At 34.6% G+C, this 20241-nt stretch overlaps 1 protein-coding gene across 7 annotated transcripts in view; it reads right to left on the reverse strand.

Moving 5' to 3' along the window:
* Positions 1-949: 949 nt before the first annotated feature.
* The window catches only part of HYCC2 (hyccin PI4KA lipid kinase complex subunit 2), a 72858-nt gene continuing 53566 nt past the window's right edge, over positions 950-20241 (reverse strand). For 6 of the 7 annotated variants that reach the window (XM_066346120.1, XM_066346122.1, XM_066346121.1 and 3 more), the window contains 5 exons: positions 18091-18207; positions 17006-17093; positions 14507-14666; positions 13583-13750; positions 950-8652 (listed from right to left, as the gene is read on the reverse strand). In XM_066346120.1, the coding sequence (XP_066202217.1) occupies positions 8051-8652; positions 13583-13750; positions 14507-14666; positions 17006-17093; positions 18091-18207 (1135 nt within the window). In that variant the 3' untranslated portion in view covers positions 950-8050. The remainder of the gene's footprint in view (positions 8653-13582; positions 13751-14506; positions 14667-17005; positions 17094-18090; positions 18208-20241) is intronic. The other variant, XM_066346125.1, reaches the window with a different exon arrangement.

The following is a 20241-nucleotide window of genomic DNA, read 5'->3' on the forward strand; positions in this document are numbered from 1 at the left end:
AGGAATAGTAGTGTGAGGTCCTTTTTAAACTGAATTCATTGAGGTGACATTGATTAATTACACAGGTTTCAGGTTATACAGTTCTTTTTTTATTTTCATTTTTTTTATTTATTTATTTTTAGAGAGAGGGAGGAAAAGAGAGAGAGAGAAACATCTATTTGTTGTTCCACTGATTCGTGCCGTCCCTGGCTGACTCCTGTTATGTGGGGGTGGAGCCCTCTTCTACCCCCCACCCACTTTCCTTCTTATGATCACCACACTGGTGTCTGTGTCTAAGAGTGTTTCTTTGCTTAATCACTTCACCTTTTCAACATAGTCCCTCAACCCCGCACTGATTAATTATTGCATTTGCATGTGCCCTGACTGGGGATCAAATCCACAACTTTGGTGTATACAGACAATGCTCTAATCAACTGAGCTACCCTGCCAGGGCTGCATTTAGATGCTTTAAAGTTCAGAGATGCCCAGGCAGTGGCGCAGTGGATAGAGCGTCAGACAGGGATGCAGAAGATCCAGGGTTCGAGACCCCGAGGTTGCCAGTTTGAGCTCGTGCTCATCGGGTTTGAGCAAGGCGCACAAGCTTGGACCCAAGGTCACTGGCTTGAGCAAGGAGTTACTTGGTCTGCTGAAGCCCCACGGTGTGGGCACATATGAGAAAGCAATCAATGAACAAAATTCAGAGACAAATTTGTTTCTCAACAATAACATACAGAAACATATGGCACATATTTTATATATTAATTTTACTTCTGCCTTCACCTTCACTCTTATTTTATAGTGCTATATGTAGTTTTATATATTGTCTTAATTTTATAAACTCTTATTTTAATAGGGTGTCAAATAAATAAAAGGCTCAGACATACATAAACTTCTTCCAAAAAATGCAACAAAAGATCTTTCTAAGGTATCAAATTTAGGTAAGATATGAAATTAATTCAGGAAAATCCAGTCAAAAGCCAAATAAAGCTGTATTGTTATACTGTACAAAAGAAAATTTACATTCTTAATGTAATTAGATATAACTAGGGAAAAATTACACATCTCTCAAGAAACACAGTATTTAACATCTTAGATATGGTTCTGCATTGCAGACTGATAATGAATTTTATACATCCTTATTTACAATATCTTAAAATATTTTTTCATTTTTTCATCTCTGGCAGATATTTACAGGTCAACAGTGACTACATTTCACATTTCAACAATCAACAGTATTAACCAGTTTCAGTATAACAGTTAAGATAATGGCTTACATGCACCAATAAATATGATCTTAAATGTGCAGTTTTTTTCTTCAGCTCTGAAAAAAATGAAGGTTTTCACTAGTCCTAGTTTGAAAGGACATCAGTCAATAAAGATCATATTTTCTTCATGCCTATCCTATTTAAATTTTCACCAGCACTATTCTCTAAATACTTGGGAAGTTTAAACCAAGCTATAGGTTGATGCTGGTTAAAAAAAAAAAAGAGCTGATCTATACATTCCATATTCTTTTATGAAGCAAGTAAGAGAAAGTAGGATGTTTCCTTTTTACTTGTCCATTTGACAGAGATCAGACTACAAAATGCTCAAGTGGTAGAAACTTCAGAAACTGTAGATCAGGAGAGCCCAATTATTATGGGGAAAATCATTTTTGTACCATATTATACTGTTCCACTTAACCATTTAAACTGAATGTAAAGCCAGCATAATTCTCAGAATAAAAAAGATTCACTGTAGTTGATGTAGTTATTACAAATATTTTAAAACACATGGAGCATTGAGCATAATCTCTTAATTCAGTTAAGATGATACAACCCACAAACCTACATTAGTAATTGTTAGCCAATCTTCTTTCCAGGACAGCTGATGATACATTCATTCCTTTTTAACTACCACCTGATATAAAAAAATAATACATAGGACCTGTTTGGAACATCAGTTAATATACAATTACATTTCATGTTTTCTAAAAACCCCATTGTTTAATAATTTAAGTAAATCCTTTAGTTCTCATTGGTCTATATTGAAAAAGAGTATTCTAGCTTTTATAATCCAATCATGTTTTTCTGCAAAGAAAAAATACACCCAGAGTGACCACGTACATAAATTATGTAAACATACTATTTCAGTCCATATCATACTTATTAGATATAATTGCCATTGCCCATTGAAAAGGTTCATTTCAATAATTTCCCCCTCAAATTTACTTTTAAAAGGTCACAATATCATACAATATATTAATATTAGGAACTCACCCCTTTTTTATTCAATACTGATGAACAGAATCCTTAATTTGAATTAAGGAGACATGAAAATGTGCCACAGCAATATTTGAACTTAACCTTAAACTGGTACTTTTGCTGGAATTATAAATGTTGACATTTTACTAACATAATAAGAAAACCTCATATAGAATATTGTAGGTACTGTACATCTATGTTTCAGCTCAAAGAATATTTTAATATCTATTCCCCCCCCCCCCAGGACTAGAAAGCAATCTTTCATGTTAAAGTAGCCTTACCCCTTAACAGTTAGTACTTTAAAAATTATATTTGGTTGATACATTTTCTTTGGTAAATTGTATAATCAATGAAGACATAAAGAATTCCCTCAATAATACTAACACTAAGCTGCTGACATTCACATACAGCAAACCAGATTGATATTAATTCTATAGTTGGGGATGGACTGCCCAATTAAGTTCATTTTTCTTTGAAAATATAATAATTTCTTTAACCCTACTTCCACACAGACAATTATATATATATATACACACACACAAACACACACACATATGTATATGTATATATATACACACACACATATTATATATATATAGATTCATTAATACTTTAAGTCACACATAATTCTAATTTCTAATTTTTTGGGTAAGATCTATGTTAAACACAATAGCCTAATAGTGGAAATCTGAATATGCCTAAGTTGTAAACATTTTCTCAAAATCCAGAAGCAAAACAAAGAACTGTATTTTGTTCTTTACTATGCTGCCAGGTATTGCCCATCGTTCCCAGCTGTCTGCTAACTTCTATCCTGAACTGTCTGCTCTTGTAGAAATTTCCCATGTGACCCATGGCTAAAACTACAAAAATATGGAAGAGATTGTAGTTACGAAAATTTTCTGGTTCGATTCATAAGAAATGTGCCCTCACGGGCAAGGGAAGTTTGGGTGGTGTCTTCATAAAGACTCCTCTAATTCTTATGGTTTAGGATCACCATATAAATTCTGGCACCATCAAAAATCTAGTATATTTTAAGTACACATTGAATGACTCTATGAACAGTATTTCCTACGTATGTCTAGTGCCGATATGATATACCTACTAGGTATATAACACAGGTAATACCAAAACTTATGTCTTACATTAATCAACATAAACACCTTGTAATTTTACTTGCACTGTTCACAATTTTACACTGCATTCCAACTTCTTATAATCTGGCAAAAATGCCAGATATTTAGAGTTTCAGTTATCAATACTATCTAGTTGTTTTTCAAACAACTTGTTTCTAAAAAACACTTTGGAAAAAATTAAAGTATTACAAATAAGGGTCTCAACCAACTTGGTGGTTTGAAACATGACAATAATCATTCCATTTGAAAGATAAAAAGTATCTTATTCAGACTGTTTATCATAGCCATAGTATAGAAAAGTTGCTCTAAAATTCTTATGGACGTTCCAAACAATGGCATAACCTAGTAAATATTTTTAAACTAAAAAACTAAATACGTAACCAAAATACTGATTTAAGAAACCTCAAAACAAAATTTCCTTTGTAATGCAAGATCAGAAGTGGAGGGATGCTCCTTGCCAGTGTTTGTATAAATAATGTGCTACCACCTAAAGACACATACTAATTTTTTTTTATTTACAAATGAACATGCATAGAATTAAATGAGACAACTGATTGTCAACACCGAAAGTACTCAAAATGGACCCATAACAAACCTTACAAGTGAGGTAGGGAAAACACCCCACTTCATTACAATAGTCACAAATATAGTGCAAACAAACCAAAATTAAAGAAGTTATTTTCAGTATTTCAGTGTCTAATAAATAATAATTAAAGCTACTAAATAGAATTTGAGAATATAGGTTGGAAATATTGAGCTTATCTAGCTGAGACTACCACATTTAAGACATTTTATATGGTATATACACTTGAATAATATGATGGTCACCATTCCATTATGAATCATAAACTTCCCACTAAAAACCTTTTTAAATCACCCAGGAAATGTTGCTTTTATCTATCTGCTCTAAGCACAAAGAAGGTCAAATTACTTTTGACATTAGAAATTAATGGAATTAAATTTAATCTTTACTTTGCAATACTCCACTGTGCAATACAATTAACGTGCTACCTAGGTGACTGTGAAAGCTGGCTGATTCAGAAATTATTTTAAAATCACTGATTGAAGCCATTTCATTGGGTTTATTTTTACATTTAAATAAATCCTCAGTAATATAATCAACTATAAAATGGCAGCATATACTGTTATGTGGCAGAAAATAGTAAGGCATAAATTAGAACAAGAAAAATGTATCTATCCTTATATCTGTGGTATAGATACCTACATTTCCAATACTTCTCCATCTATGTTTATTATTCTACATTTTCTGGATTTAATACTTTTCTTAATGTGCTGTATTCACTAACTACTAGTCCAAAATTGTACAGAAACTGCAGAAATGAGTGTTACATAACTCATTTACTACAGCACAAGTAAAGGGAAGCAGTAGGGTGTTAGTGTGCACTTGACGGGAGACAGGAGTCTCAGTCTGGCTCTGCTTCTCAGTTATGTGACCTTGATTATGTCACAATCTTTTTGAGCCTCAGTTTCCTAAGGATCTGGGGGAGGGGTGTCAGCTGACTAGCAAGATTATCTGTAGGGTTACTGCTAGTACAAAAATTCTGACTCCATAGTAAATAGGCACAGAAGGGTTATCAGAAGGGTAGGAGTCAGGATTTCAAATTACAACCATCCCCATCTAAAATACTTACTTTAAAATCTTCTAAGTTAGCTTTTCACTTTACATTTTAGTTTGCTTTCTAGTAACATTTCAAATTAATGTCACAGAGAAGAGTTCCCAAAACCTTCAGATATTTCTTACTCCAACCCAGTATAATGGAATAAAATTGTTTTATTATAGAAAACAAGTATTTTCGCCCTAACTAGCTTTTCCATAGATAAAAGGACTTTTTCTTTAATCAAAAGTTAGGAAGTATAAAACAAAAGGACGTTATAGGACACAGTATGAGTATTGCTGGCATATATTTTTAACAACTATTGTATATCCGAGAGCTATTTTTAATTAAATCCAATAAATAATGCAAATGAATATAAAAAATCTTTCAAAATTTGACTTACGGTTGTTAAGCTAATCCACTTAAACTATATTTTGCACAGGAAATCTGTTGTAAAATTCTGAATACAAAGTTTGAACTAAATGAATAGTTTCTTTGCTGGACCCAAATCACATCACTTAAAAGAATGAAATACAAATGTTATGGGCCATGCAACATTAATAGATTATGTATATGTATACACACTGATAAATCCTCTAAGCTAAGAATTTTCAAAACCATCTTTTCAGTTATAGGATTTGTAATAAACCAAAGGAATATCTTAAAATATTTATCACATCCTTTGCTGTAATTTGATATTTTTTGTGTGGTTTAACTAAAACCATACTAGAGTTAAAGATGCCAATAAATGCACAATTGTTGAATTAAAAACAATCCTTCAGCCTCCTAAATCAACTAAGGATTTTTGCCATAAAAGTTACTGAGCTCCAGCCATGCTTAAGATTGCACTCCCTTAAGTACAATGCTCTTTTCCTTTCATACCGAAACTTTGCTTTCCTTACTATGTTATAGATCTTTACACTCCATTTATTTTGACTATTTTATAATTCATTTATCTGATTTCTTAGTTAAATCAGAAGTAATGGACACCTAAAATATGTCTCTGTGTTATATACATATACACACCATATCTGTACACATACACACACACACACACACATATATATATATATGTATAAATCAATAAATCTCTATTTATCAACTTTTAGCTTTACCTCAGACTTTGGCAATTTTGTAGATACTAGTTCAGGTTCTAGTTTTCCAGTTTAGTATGAGCTGAAAAATATTACAGACCACCAAATTCAAACAAGCATCTTATTGTTCTTATCAAGATTCTAACAGCAACAACAATAAACAAAGTAATTCTAACAGAAAATCCTTTAAAAAAACAAACAATAAACCTCTTATAATTACAAAAAGAAGGAGGAGTTTTGTAGGTGTGGAAACAAAGGCATTTTTTTTCTGGTTAGTTTATCAAAATCCATTGTAATTTTGAGATTGGTTGAGATAAAATTTTAAACTTTGTTAATTAGGAGAATACTTGCTTTCTATAAATTCAGTATATTTTCCTATCACAATAATAAAATTAAAATGTCTAAATGTACAAAGCACTAATAATTCTGATGTTTTGTGTGGAAGGGTAACACATAGAAGTTCAAGTCACAATATATTGATTTTCAAAAACCAATATATTCTTTTCTATTTCAACCAAGCATTAGAACCTGAGACCCAAAAAAGTCACAATGAAATCTAAACCAACCAAATCAGAATTAAATTTTTTTTTATCAATAATGCATTTTTTTTTGTAGCACAGTTATCAAATGCTACTTTATATACATTCAATATTTAGCTTACTGGCATGATTTCAAAGTTTTATAAAAATGAGATACTTTTCCAGGTATATGATTAGAAGGTACACAAATTGCATTACATTAAACACAAAGGCAGTGTGGTCCTTGTAGGAGAAATCAAGTCAGTACCCCCTGGTAGAAATGTTCTATAAAAATGTGTCACATTGAAGAGTCAGTGTTTGCAGCCAATTATCTGTCCCTGATGTATTTCCTTGGAGTATATGATATCAGGACTTCAGGTTTCTTAATCCAAAATATCTGACTGAATTTAGGTACATCTAGAAAGCAGCTGAAAGGGTTTCTCCAATAGTCTGACATCACAGAAAGTAGGTTGAGAAATCCCTCTCTTTACCTGAAGATGCACTGGTTCTACTTCAGTCATCATCAGCTCACAAAGGAAAAGAAAGCCAATCAAAACTTGCCCTCACACACACAATCCTACACAAGCTAAACACAAACAGCCCCTCCCCCCCACAAAACCCCAGCACCAAAGTGTCAGTCATTCCTGGGAAATAGAACATGCCCCTTGGATTCTCTGATTTGTTAGTTGTTCAAACTTGAAGTACAAAAATGATCTTATGTCCTTGTGGGGAGAAGGGAAGACATGTTAATAATGACTCTAGAGCCATTGAGAAAGTGCATTATCAATTACACAATCAACTTAGAGCCCTGCCCTCCAATGGAGGTGGCCATAACTTGATTTAAATGCCTCAGTAACTAAACATTTGTTAAAGGAGACGGGAGAAAAAGAGCCACTCTCATTTTAATGAAAAAGTGCAGCAGTCTACCAGCTTTCCCATGCTTCTCAAGAAAATGATTGCACAGACTCAGAGAAGTCCAAAGTCAGAGCAGAATCTCTGAGGCACTCCTGGTTAAGAAAGAAATAAATGTGACCCAGTAACCATAGTTTATAGATTATGAGAACAAACCCGTTTTTGTTGCTTTTTTTTTTTAAACAAAGCCAAAGAATCATTTCATAGGGATCATATACACCATTTCCTCTAACGTATCCTCAATCTCACAGTGTTGAAATGGGACCGATCAGCCTACGATGGATTGCACATCACCCAAGGAGAAAGGAAGGCATGGAAAATGTGAACATTTTATACTGCTTCACAAACACATTTACAAGAAATAGGTGATATAGGGAGGGGAAAGAAAACCTTATTGCTGTTTCCATACAAAATACAGTATGAACGAACATACCTAAACTAAATCAAATCTGATTACGATGACCAATATTTTCACAATGTGGGATGAAGTGTCTTCTTGCACAATGAAATGTTCAGTTTAAAAGGTAAGCAGAAAGATGAGAGAGGATGTCAAAACTACACCTGGGATATTAGCTGCATATTGAAACTTGGGGATCGAGACTGCTTGGTTAAGGGAGCTCCTGGGCTGAGGAGCTCCTTACCTTCTCCAGCATGACCTAGCCGGTCTTCCTGTAGACTGATAGTTGAGTATCGATTAGCACTGTTAGCTGCTAAATTAGTAACTCCCTCAGTGCCAACCCCAATGCTGGTACCTGCTTGACTGCCATTTACATAGTCAAAAGATTTGCTTGAGGAAGCACTGGCTGTCCGGATTAGACTTAAGCTATTGGTTTTTGGCACCACCTGGCCAGCAGGCAGACTCAGGTGTTTCTTCATCGGTGTCAGCTCAATTGAATCTACACTAAGATCAGTAGGTTGCGGTACAAACTGCCTGCGAACTACTGAATCCCGAGGGCTCTCACTGGGTTTGATGGCAGAGGCTGTTTCTTTATCCTTGACTGAACGACCAGCTGCTACTTTCCTTAAGCTTCCCCTCTGAGAAGAGGAGGATGGTTTGGTCCCAACTGGCTGACTGCTGAGGGAGGCCCCTGATGAAAATCCTTCATCTGCATCATTCAGGTTTACCGACTCCTCTCCTCCGTTTATACCCTCAGCACCTAAAAAAAATCAGAAAGACTCAGCAATAGTTAAATTATATAAGAAGTAGCTGTGAATTACTACTCAACTGACTTTATCTCTTGGGTAATGTTTGCTATAGGTTGGCAGTGACTTTGCTGTCAACACTTGTCCTAAATAATTTAAGGGAAGAACCTTAATCTGCATAGAACTCTAATGTTATTCATTCTGTTTTCATTTTAATTAGTCCCGCTTTTCTAAAACTATGCACAAACGAACTTAATATACTATCAGTATTTAGGAATATAAAACAACTTTATGTAAAACACAATACTTTGTAATCATAAATCCTTATAATAACACTCTTATCAATCTGAGGTGACCATATCTATTTAAAAAAACAAGTATATTTTTCCTCATATCCTCTGTAACTCACCATAAAACAGATTAATTTCAGTCACCCAGAATAATGACAAAAACATTTATCCCTAATAAGCCAAATCATTTTTAATTACAATAAAAAATTTAAATTTCTTCAACAGCTACCTGCTTTCAAATGGCTTTAAAACCATTAACATGGAACTAATAAATTTTCTAATTCTAAAATTAAAAAAAACTTTACAGTGCTTCAGGTTACTTCCTAATTATACTTTTTCTTATGAATATATCTACTACTCACTGGTTGCCATATTTTCTTGATCAATTAATGTGAAGAAAATACTTGATTATCAGAAGGCAAGCTAGGGAACCAGCAGGAATATTTAAGAAGGATTTTTGCTTCCTATATTATTCATTTCTGTAATTTTTAAAATTTTTAGTTTGAGATGTATTATTTTCGTAATCACCAAATACTATAATGCCCAATTATGTTTCATGCAAAAACTGCAGTTAACATACAAATCCCTTTCTTGGGATTTTGTAAGAAGGGAAAAAGCATATATAATATATTTAGTTGGGAGTTTCCAGAAATCCAATTGTCTTACTAAAAGTATGAACAACATTCTCTTAGAAAATAATACATTTGCTTTTTTCAAAAATTAATAGCAATTCGCTATGTCATTAAGTATGTTTACCAGACTGTGAGAAGTTTAATCTGAATCTACATACAGACAATAATATTAGAGTGAAGGTAAATGTTAGTAAAAAAATCTAAATGAATATTACCTTGAGAGAGAGTTACCTAAGTAAACTAAATATGAAATATTTAAACACAATCTTTATTTAACATAGTACCTGAAAAAATAAAAATGCTTTCTTAGTTATATTTTCTCACAGGGATTAGTTATTTCCTTCCTTCAAAAGAAGAATGAAATAAGCTATCCGTTAAGGCAAAAGGCATCTTGTTATCTTTATCCAGCAGTTGAATAATCTTTAATCATCATGCAAAGCCATATGAAAATGCAGCTAAACTGCAGCTGACACCACTTCTCTCAACCCCTTGTTCAAAAGAATAGTACATGATGTATCTCAAATAAAAACTTTGAATTATATTCATATGATGTCTTAGCAATTTATTTACAATTAGTGTAAACAACTCCAAAATGCCCAAGAATGGATAGTTATTGCTTCAGAATTGATATTAGTGATATAAAACCAGGAGTGAATAGAAATGTATTATTGGATGTGCGTGTGGGTATATATATATATGTATGTAAATATATATATGTATGTAAATATATATATATATAATTAGGAAAAGAGACTGAGAGACTTAGTGCTAGCTTCTCAATTTTGCAACATGCAGATCTGATGCCCGAGCAATATGGCCATAAAAGATGATGATAACATAAAAGCCATCATGCAGGAGAATCTACTGTTATTTTAGGTACTAAAAATGCTGCTTCAGTATAGTAGAACATTGACTATACTTTAATCACAGGCATCTTCAGTTTAGTAATAGTTTTAAATCCAGCTTTAAAAGTCACAAAATGTTACTTGACAATTAGGATAAAATGATGAGCTCATATTCTCTTTAATTTCAACATACAATAAATAAAATTTTAACTGTAAAAATATTTAAAACCACATAATAAAAAAACATGTTTTCTTTTTTCAAAAGTCAATTATTAATGTTTATAAAAAAGCTCCAGTAGACTTCAGAATTACTAAAACTTTACATAGGTTTTAGTAATTTCCTTCCATCTGTTTAAAAAAACCTCAAGAAACAAAAGGTAAATTGTGCCTCACAACTTTTTTCTTTTCTGATTTTCTGCCTGGGTGGTAACAATACTATTTATGATCCAAAGAAGAGACAACAAAAAAAGTTAATGAACTTTCCCATTCATGTCTGCCATTCCTTATAAATTTAGTTTTGATTAATACTGATTTAAAGATATAATTAATATAGATTAAAAGGAATTTCAAATACATTGAAAGAACTCATTCCTCTTTCCTGTGGGTATAATCCAACCTCAGAAATTGAAATTTTCTACTAGTGATAGGAGATATTAAAATAGAATATTTTGGCCCTGGCCGGTTGGCTCAGTGGTAGAGCGTTGGCCTGGCGTGCAGGAGTCCCGGGTTCAATTCCCGGCCAGGGCACACAGGAGAAGCGCCCATCTGCTTCTCCACCCCTCCCCCTCTCCTTCCTCTCTGTCTCTCTCTTCCCCTCCCACAGCCAAGGCTCCATTGGAGCAAAGTTGGCCCGGGCGCTGAGGATGGCTCCATGGCCTCTGCCTCAGGTGCTAGAATGGCTCTGGTTGCGACAGAGCAACGCCCCAGATGGGCAGAGCATCACCCCCTGGTGGGCATGCCGGGTGGATCCTGGTCAGGTGCATGCGGGAATCTGTCTGACTGCCTCCCCGTTTCCAACTTCAGGGAAAAAAACAAAACAAAACAAAAAAACTTTGCACTGATTCTTTAAAAAAAAAAAAAAAGAATATTTTAATATATAAAAGGAACTACTGTTTTGGTTCCTTTTTCAAAGCATATGACTTTTGATAAATTGGAAGGAGTGTTTCAACTTATCCCACACTTTCTAGAATATCATCAAGTGTTAATTAATACAGTATGACTACATTTAGTACAAGTAATCCAACATTCTAACAATGGTAGGGGATACACATCAAGCAGCTCATCTAGTCATCTAGAATGTTAAGAAACACTTGAAACCTATATAATTTTATTAACCGATGTCACCCCAATAAATTTAATGTATAAAAGAGGGAAAAAATGTTAAGAAATAAAATGCTCTGTCTGACCAGGTGGTGGCACAGTGCATAGAGCGTTGGCCTGGGATGTGGAGGACCCAGGTTGGAAACCCCGAGGTCACCGACTTGAGTGTGGGCTCATCAGCTTGACTGCAGGGTCACTGGTCTGAGCATGGGATCGTAGACATGACCTCATGGTCACTGGCTTGAGCAAGGGCTCACTGTTTTGGCTGGAGTGCCCCCTCACCCCCGTCAAGGCACATATGAGAAAGCAATCAATGAACAACTAAGGAGCGGCAATGAAGAATGATGCTTCCCATCTCTCTCCACTTCCTGTCTGTCCTTATCTATCCCTCTCTCTAGCTAAAAATATAGATAGATAGATAGATAGATAGATAGATAGATAGATAGATAGATAGATGTTTTTTAATTTATGCCAACTCTATGTCAGTATCAACTTATTTTTATGCCTTGTACAAATAAAATTGACTCCCAGGGATAACAAAGAGATACAGAAAAATGAAAAAGACTGCATTTTTCACAGGATCTCTGTAAAACAGCACCAACTCTTTGGGTCCCTAAATCATGCACATGCAACACTGGTAAAGGAATTATGGTCATCTGGGCAAATGGGCAAGGGAACAGAGGGTAGATACAGATTCTTACTGAGCATGCTCAAATTTTTAATGCACCAAAAGAGCAAGAAACAACCTTAAGGTGGAAGGTAACTGTTTCATGTATATTTGGTCTTTAAGTAAAACTATGTAACTTATTTTAAAACTTAGTTGCTATATTTCATAAATTAGTGTAAAGGTTCCACAGTAGCAATACATTAAAACGATTATGCTACAGTTTCCTCTTTCACAAAGCCAACTCCAGTGACATTATATGTAAAGCAGTAAATAAATACTATCCTTTCAGGGAGAAGTATTCTTTTACAGATAGTTTTGATGGTGGTGGCAATGATGGTGGTGGGGGCAGGGGATGGGATAGTGGGTAGTTTGGAAGAAAGGCAATGATTTTCATTTTGAGATATCTATATTGCAGAAACAAGGATATAATGGATACCTGACTTCTAAAGAATACATTTTACTTCTTTTTGGGAGCTATATAAGACAATCCATATTTATGACAAAGGATAAAATGTAGTATACACCAGGATAATACTTTAATAGAGGAAAGATGTCAGTAGTTCACTAGTTAGACCCAGGCAACTTGACTCGCAGATTATAAAAGCCAATCAATCCAATACCTGTCAACTCTGTTAAAGAGATGAGAAATTATTGTTAACTGACCACTCTGGGACTGGAGATAAATTGCTCCACTTTAGTCCAATTTTTCAAAGACACTTTATTCATGTTTTAAAATTCTCCTCACATATACACAAAAGACTCATATATTTTTAAAAATAATAAATTATTTTTAAGAAGAATAAATTATGTGAATTAAATCAATTCATGTTGACTAATAAGGCTCATGTCATTGGGTGCATTTTCCTTTCCTAATGTTAGAATAAACATGCTCAGTAATGAAAAAATTCCAAGCATTTGCAGACCTTTGAGACAGGCCTCTGCCTTGTTAGTAGCCATGCCAAGCTGTTCTGATTACACAGGGATGCAGACTCCAGGCCAGCACAAATTGTAACTAAAGATTGTACTTGACCTGGCACTAGGCATATGAGGGGTTGTGCTTTGCAAAAAGGAGCTAATATACTCCCAGGGAGTGGAAACACACACTAGAATGGTTCTGTTTGGGGTTAGAGAGTCAGGATCCTTCTCCAGTAACTGCCTCACTGACTTCTGCCTCCTCATCTCTGTCCTACCCTCTGTTGTGGCTGCTGCTGAGTTGGGCTCCGGTGAGCCGTGCTCAGGGGTCCTGCACACCAGCACGTCCCCCTCTTGCACACGTTTGATCACTAGGTCAGTGGAGCCGTGTTGGACCGGGGAGCCAGGAATACTCGAGTCAGCCTCGTTTGAGAAGTCAAAGCCATCTGGGATTCAACATATAAAATTTTAGTGCTTTTGTGCTCTTCTATTCTTTTCTGAGCATTTTGACCCAGGCAGATAAGAGAATGTATATATGGATATGATATAAACACAAACACTATTTATATAATTATATGTGTGTGCAAGCATACACACACATAAGGCAGCAGATGAACAATGTTGAGGTTTGCAAATGAATAGGAAAAATAATAGATCATCAAAATAGCAATTAATATCTCTTAGGCAAGACAGTTTGACTATTCAAGTACTATAGAACTATAAAATACTGCTGGATTCAGCACTTACTAGAAAAGGAAAAGCAAAGATAAAAATCTAAAACACAATCATTTCTTTTATGGATAGCTTGTATTATTCCATTAGTTTGGCTAGTTACACAATTTTCTTCCACAATGCTCATATATGCACCTCTTCTTCCCCAGTATGGTAAAAGGCTTAAAGAAACTTCTTTCCTATTATTAGCACTATATCAGTTTAAAAAAAAAAAACACCCAAACCCCCAAAATTAAATTGATCTTATTTTCTATTTTAACACTCATAAAGCATTAAAAATAACATCTTTCTACTTCATTTAAAAATATTAAAATAAATTTAGACATTTAAACCATATTTTAGTGCTATTTTTATAAACTGAAGTTTTACTTTAATTATATAAAGTACTATACTATCATGTGCTAATACAGTCTATAAAAACACTCATAAATTTACTTGAATCTGTGAGTGAACAGGGATTTTGTACTCACCTTCTCTCCTCCATCTATGGCGTCGGATGGAAGCTGTTGTAATTGCAGTCCGAGAAATCCTCGGCACTGTTGGAGTGACTTCCACTTTAAGTACTTTCTGGCCTTCTTGTGAAGAATCGGGAGCATCAAATGGCAATGAGTTTTTCATGGCATTAGCGACCTAAAATGATAACATAACTCTATACATATTTACACCCAATATACAATTTTTTTTTTTTACTTTTTTTTTTTTTTTTTTAATTTTTCTGAAGCTGGAAACAGGGAGAGACAGTCAGACAGACTCCCGCATGCGCCCGACCGGGATCCACCCGGCACGCCCACCATGGGGCGACACTCTGCCCACCAGGGGGCGATGCTCTGCCCATCCTGGGCGTCGCCATGTTGCGACCAGAGCCACTCTAGCGCCTGGGGCAGAGGCCACAGAGCCATCCCCAGCGCCCGGGCCATCTTTGCTCCAATGGAGCCTTGGCTGCGGGAGGGGAAGAGAGAGACAGAGAGGAAAGCGCGGCGGAGGGGTGGAGAAGCAAATGGGCGCTTCTCCTGTGTGCCCTGGCCGGGAATCGAACCCGGGTCCTCCGCACGCTAGGCCGACGCCAATATACAATTTGTACTTACTCTACACTTCCTTATTTCTCTAATTTTTTTGAATACATAATCAAAACTTGTACTATAAAATCTGAAAGTACAATGTATCAGAAATATTTGTAGCTCTATTGTTCTGTACTTTCCTAGGCAGGCTTTTAAAATGAGAATTTACTTTTAAAATTGTCAGTCACCCTATCAATTTCTTCAACTTGCTGACTTTCAAAGAGAAAATGCACTCCAAAGAAGAAAAAACTTTAACATTCAAACTCTGACATAAGAAAAATTAGAGTAAGTTTCTGATTCTTCAGATGATGCAAAATTTAATCTCCGATTAAAAAAAAAATTAGCCTGACCAGGCGGTGGCACAGTGGATAGAGCGTTGGACTGGGATGTGGAAGGACCCAGGTTCAAGACCCTGAGGTCGCCAGCTTGAGCGCAGGCTCATCTGGCTTGAGCAAAAGCTCACCAGCTTGGACCCAAGGTCGCTGGCTCCAACAAAGGGGTTACTCAGTCTGCTGAAGCGCGGTCAAGGCACATATGAGAAAGCAATCAGTGAACAACTAAGAAGTTGCAAAGCTCAACAAAAAACTAATGATTGATGCTTCTCATCTCTCCATTCCTGTCTGTCTGTCCCTGTCTATCCCTCTCTCGGACTCTATCTGTAAAAAAAAAAAAAAAAAAAAATCTTGTTATCTATTTCTTTTAATGTAACCCTTAGAGTAAACCTAGGGATGATGGCATTAAAAAAATGGAAATTTAAAATATAAAAAAGATAAGAAGAAAATTGCTTTTAAAAAATTGTACTCTTAAAGTGCTACAAGTAAAACTATATAAATAATATTTCCAAAATACCATATATAAATACTATACAAAGTTTAGAACAGAAAAATTGCAAAGAAATAAAAATCATCCACAGTCAAATCACCTAGACAACTACTGGCACTTTGTATGTTTCATCTGTTTCATACAGATAAAAAATATAGTTATATACTGCTTTATTACTTAACACAAGCTGGCATCTTTCTTTAATATAAATTTTCAAATACATGATTTCACAAAGCAAATATCACATAACTTAATGATTCTATGCTGTGGAAAATTTAAAACTGTTTTGATTCCTTTGAAATGAAAAATAACACTAATACTGTGCTTACAACACATTTCTTTAAAAATTTAAAGTTTTCCGGGATATGTTGCTAGACATAGGAGAGTGGGTTAAACAAAATGAATACATATTACCAAACTGCTTCTGAAAGGGGTGTTTAGAGTTGTGTTATCCTGCAACTGTAACAAAGATCGCCTTCCTTAGCTCACTATTAGATGTTTACATTTGTTTTTAGATTATCATTTACCTTTTGGAGATATATGTATTTTGTGGCAGAGTATAAAATCTTTTCAAATAAACAAAATATTGACTTTCTTGTCATGCTTATTGAAAATATCTTTTTCAGTTTGTGCATTGAGTATTAATTTTGTTTTTAAGACACTAATGGTTTTGAATTTAGATGTTTAAGTAGTCAAAAAAAAAATCAACCTTTTGACTGTTCATATCACTTATGCTTAGAAAGTCCTTCTTCTTCCTGTAAAAATCTGAGTAAATATAACCTTTCTCCTCTTTTCTTCCTTATTTATTTCCCATTTTTTATTTCTCCCCCCTCTTTTCTTAAAGGGTTTCAAAACATTTAATTCTTTAATTTATTTGAATTTTATTTTGCTATATGATAGGAGGAGAGGATCTAAACTAATTTTGTCTTCTATCCAACAGCTAACCAACTATTATTGTAAAATAAACCTTTTTTCTCAATGATTTGGATTGTCTCTATTATTTACCTTTATTATTTTTTAAACCTACTTGTGCCCTCAACAGGCACAGGTAAATAATAAATGTAATAAAAAGAAAATATTTTCACTTACCAATAGTGGTTGAGAAAAGAGTTCTAGCTGAGCTCTATAAATGATGTCATCAAGGACTTCCTGACCAAGGTCCCACTGTCCATTATACCTAAGGAGAAGCAGATCATTTCCTGTCTTTTGCAAATATCCCTAATATCAACAACAAATTTTTTATTGTTCAAAATCCTATTATTTTGGTTCTGAAACCAAATACTTTAACCAAATGTGTAACCAATTATTACACATTTCATTTCTAAACTATCACACTTAATTTACAAGAATAAAATAAAGATTTCAGATACTAACTTTTAACCCTTTGAGTAGTATGAACGTTCACATACATCTCACTCAAAGGGCTAACAAAAAACTCACTGCTCAAGGGGTTAAAAACATTTACAGCCTGGCTGGGTGCAGCTCATTTGGTTAGAGCATCATCTGTATACACCAAGATTGTGGGCTTGATCCATAGTCAGGACACATACAAGAATCAACCAATGAATGCATAAATAAATAGAACAACAAATCAATGTTTCTCTCTCACTCTTTTCCTCTCTCTCTAAAATCAATCAATAAAAAATTTAAAATAGTTTACAGATGTTTGTTCACATATATTGTTTTTTCTCATGTGCTGACATTTAGGGTAATCTATTTAATGCATTCATGAAAACCTGGGTTATAAACTACAGAGAGAGACATAGTTTTCCATAAAGAAAACTCAAGAATTTCTAGACTCCAATTTAATGACTAGTTATGTTATATTTTGGTTATTTTAAAAGTACTAAAATGATTATGAAAAATTATGTCAACTAAACTTATTGTAATAATTTTATAATATATCTAATCTAGGTCTAATCATTATATTGTAGACCTAAAACTAATAAAATTTTATATGTGAATTACATCTTCAACAGCCATTACTTTCAAATTAAAAAATGCACCCTTATTCAAAAAAACTAGTAAGAGGAGTTCATATTAGAAAAACAAAATAATGGGTTCATCATGGAACAAAAGATTCAGTGTTATACAAGTGATAAGAAAAAAAAGAAAAATACTAAATTTCCAAACATTAGAGGGAATTCACCCAATTTCATAGTCCATTTACTTACATGGCATAATAAACCCCTGTGAGAAGTTGCACCATAAATTCAGGTTCCAATACTATTCGACCACAGAGTTCTTTCCAATGTTTTTCATGTTGCCGTGGAAACCCACTTACACAAACCCTAGAAAAATAGTATTTAGCATGTGTGATTTCCTGTTTCATTGAATCAAATAGTTTTGCTTTTATAAATTCATTTATTTGATTATTCATTCCTCAAACATTTACTAATACTGTACCTGTCATTGTCCTGGGCCTAGGCATATAATTGTGACTAGGCAAAAAACAACAACAATCTGTGCCCTCGTAAAACCTACATTCTAGTGGACTATATCAATAAAAACAACTTTTCTTGCCTGACCAGCGGTGGTGCAGTGGATAGAGCATTGATTTGGAATGCTAGGTTTGAAACCCTGAGGTTGCTGGCTTTAGCTCAGGTTCACAGAGCTGAGTGTGGGCTTGAAAGATTGAGTGCTACTGGGTAGAAAGGGGTCACTGGCTCGACTTGAGTCTCCTGGTCAAGGCATGTTATGAGAAGCAATCAATGAACAACATGAACAACTAAAGTGAAGCAACTACGAGTTGATGCTTCTCACTCTCTCCTCTCTCTCTCGTCCCCCCCTTCATGCCTCTCTCTCAAAATCAATAAAAAAAGAGAAAACCTTATCTCAAATAGCTGGTCTTTCAAATTCATCCTTCTCTCTCCTCACAAAATAAACACATAACTTTCCTGCATCCTAAATTTTATCAGGATGAATTAGTAGGAGATACAAGAAACTCAAAGCAAATAAAGGGCCATCTCAAACTAGTGAGGTCTGTGAGACCATTTTTAATCCAAGTACCATAAACAATCCTTTACCTTCCATCTTCTTAAAAGATGTTTTTAGAAAATTATGATTATCAAAAATTGTAATATATCTGTATTACTTTAATCAATTAATTTATTAGAATAACAGTAATGGTGAGTCCAGAAGAATATTTTAATTTTTAGTACATCATTGTCTCAGGAATATTTTTCCAATTTCAGTTTACATATACATATTTTTATAACACAGAGGTATAATTAGGTGATCAATAAAAGAATTATAACATAGCATTATATTAGTATAAAATATACATAAAATATAATGGAAATTCAATTTCAAAAAGAAAAATAAGCCCTGGCCAGTTGGATCAGTGCTAGAGCATCAGCTCAGTGTATAGATGTCCCAGGTTCAATTCCTGGTCAGGGCACAAAGGAGAAGCAACATCTGCTTCTCCACCCTGCCCCTTCTCGCTTCTCTCTCTGCCTTCTCTCTTCTCCTCCCCTCCTGCAGCCAAGGCTCTATTGGAGCCAGTTGGCCCAGGCACTGAGGATGGCTCCATGGCCTCCAACTCAAGCCCAAAAAAATGACTCCTGTTGCAACAGAGTAAAGGCCTCAGATGGGTGAGCATCACCCCCTAGTGGGCTTGCCGGGTGGATACTAGTAAGGGTGCATACAGGAGTCTCTCTCTACCTCCACTCCTCTCACTAAAACAGTGGTCGTCAACCTGATCCCTACCGCCCACTAGTGGGCATTCCAGCTTTCATGGTAGGCAGTAGCAGAGCAACCAAAGTATAAATAAAAAGATAGATTTAACTATAGTAAGTTGTTTTATAAAGATTTATTCTGCAAAACAGTGAAAATCCCACATAAAGTACTTGGTAAGTAATTATTATTATATGCTTTAACTTGCTGTAACTCTGCTTTATAAATTTTATTAAGTAAAGTTACTTTTCTACTTTATAAATCACCATTACTGTGGAACCAGTGGGTGGTTAGAAAATTTTACTACTAACAGAGATACAAAAGTGGGTGGTAGGTATAAAAAGGTTGACTACCCCTGCACTAAAATAAAATTTTTTTTTTTTAAATAAATAATACAAGGTGGGCAAAAGTAGGTTTACAGTTATTCATATGGAAAATAATATAATAAAAATAATACAAGAATTGTTTTGCATACTCAAACTGTAAACCTAATTTTGCCCCACCTTATATGATGTAAGACTATTAAAGAAAAGCTTATTTAGCCCGAGCAGGCAGTGGCTCAGTAGATAGTGTGTCAGCCTGGGATGCTGAGGACCCAAGTTCGAAATCCAAGGTCTCTGGCTTGAGCATGGGCTCACCAGCTTGAGAGT

The sequence above is a fragment of the Saccopteryx leptura genome, chromosome 7, assembly GCF_036850995.1.
Source record: "Saccopteryx leptura isolate mSacLep1 chromosome 7, mSacLep1_pri_phased_curated, whole genome shotgun sequence".
Lineage (NCBI taxonomy): Eukaryota > Metazoa > Chordata > Mammalia > Chiroptera > Emballonuridae > Saccopteryx > Saccopteryx leptura.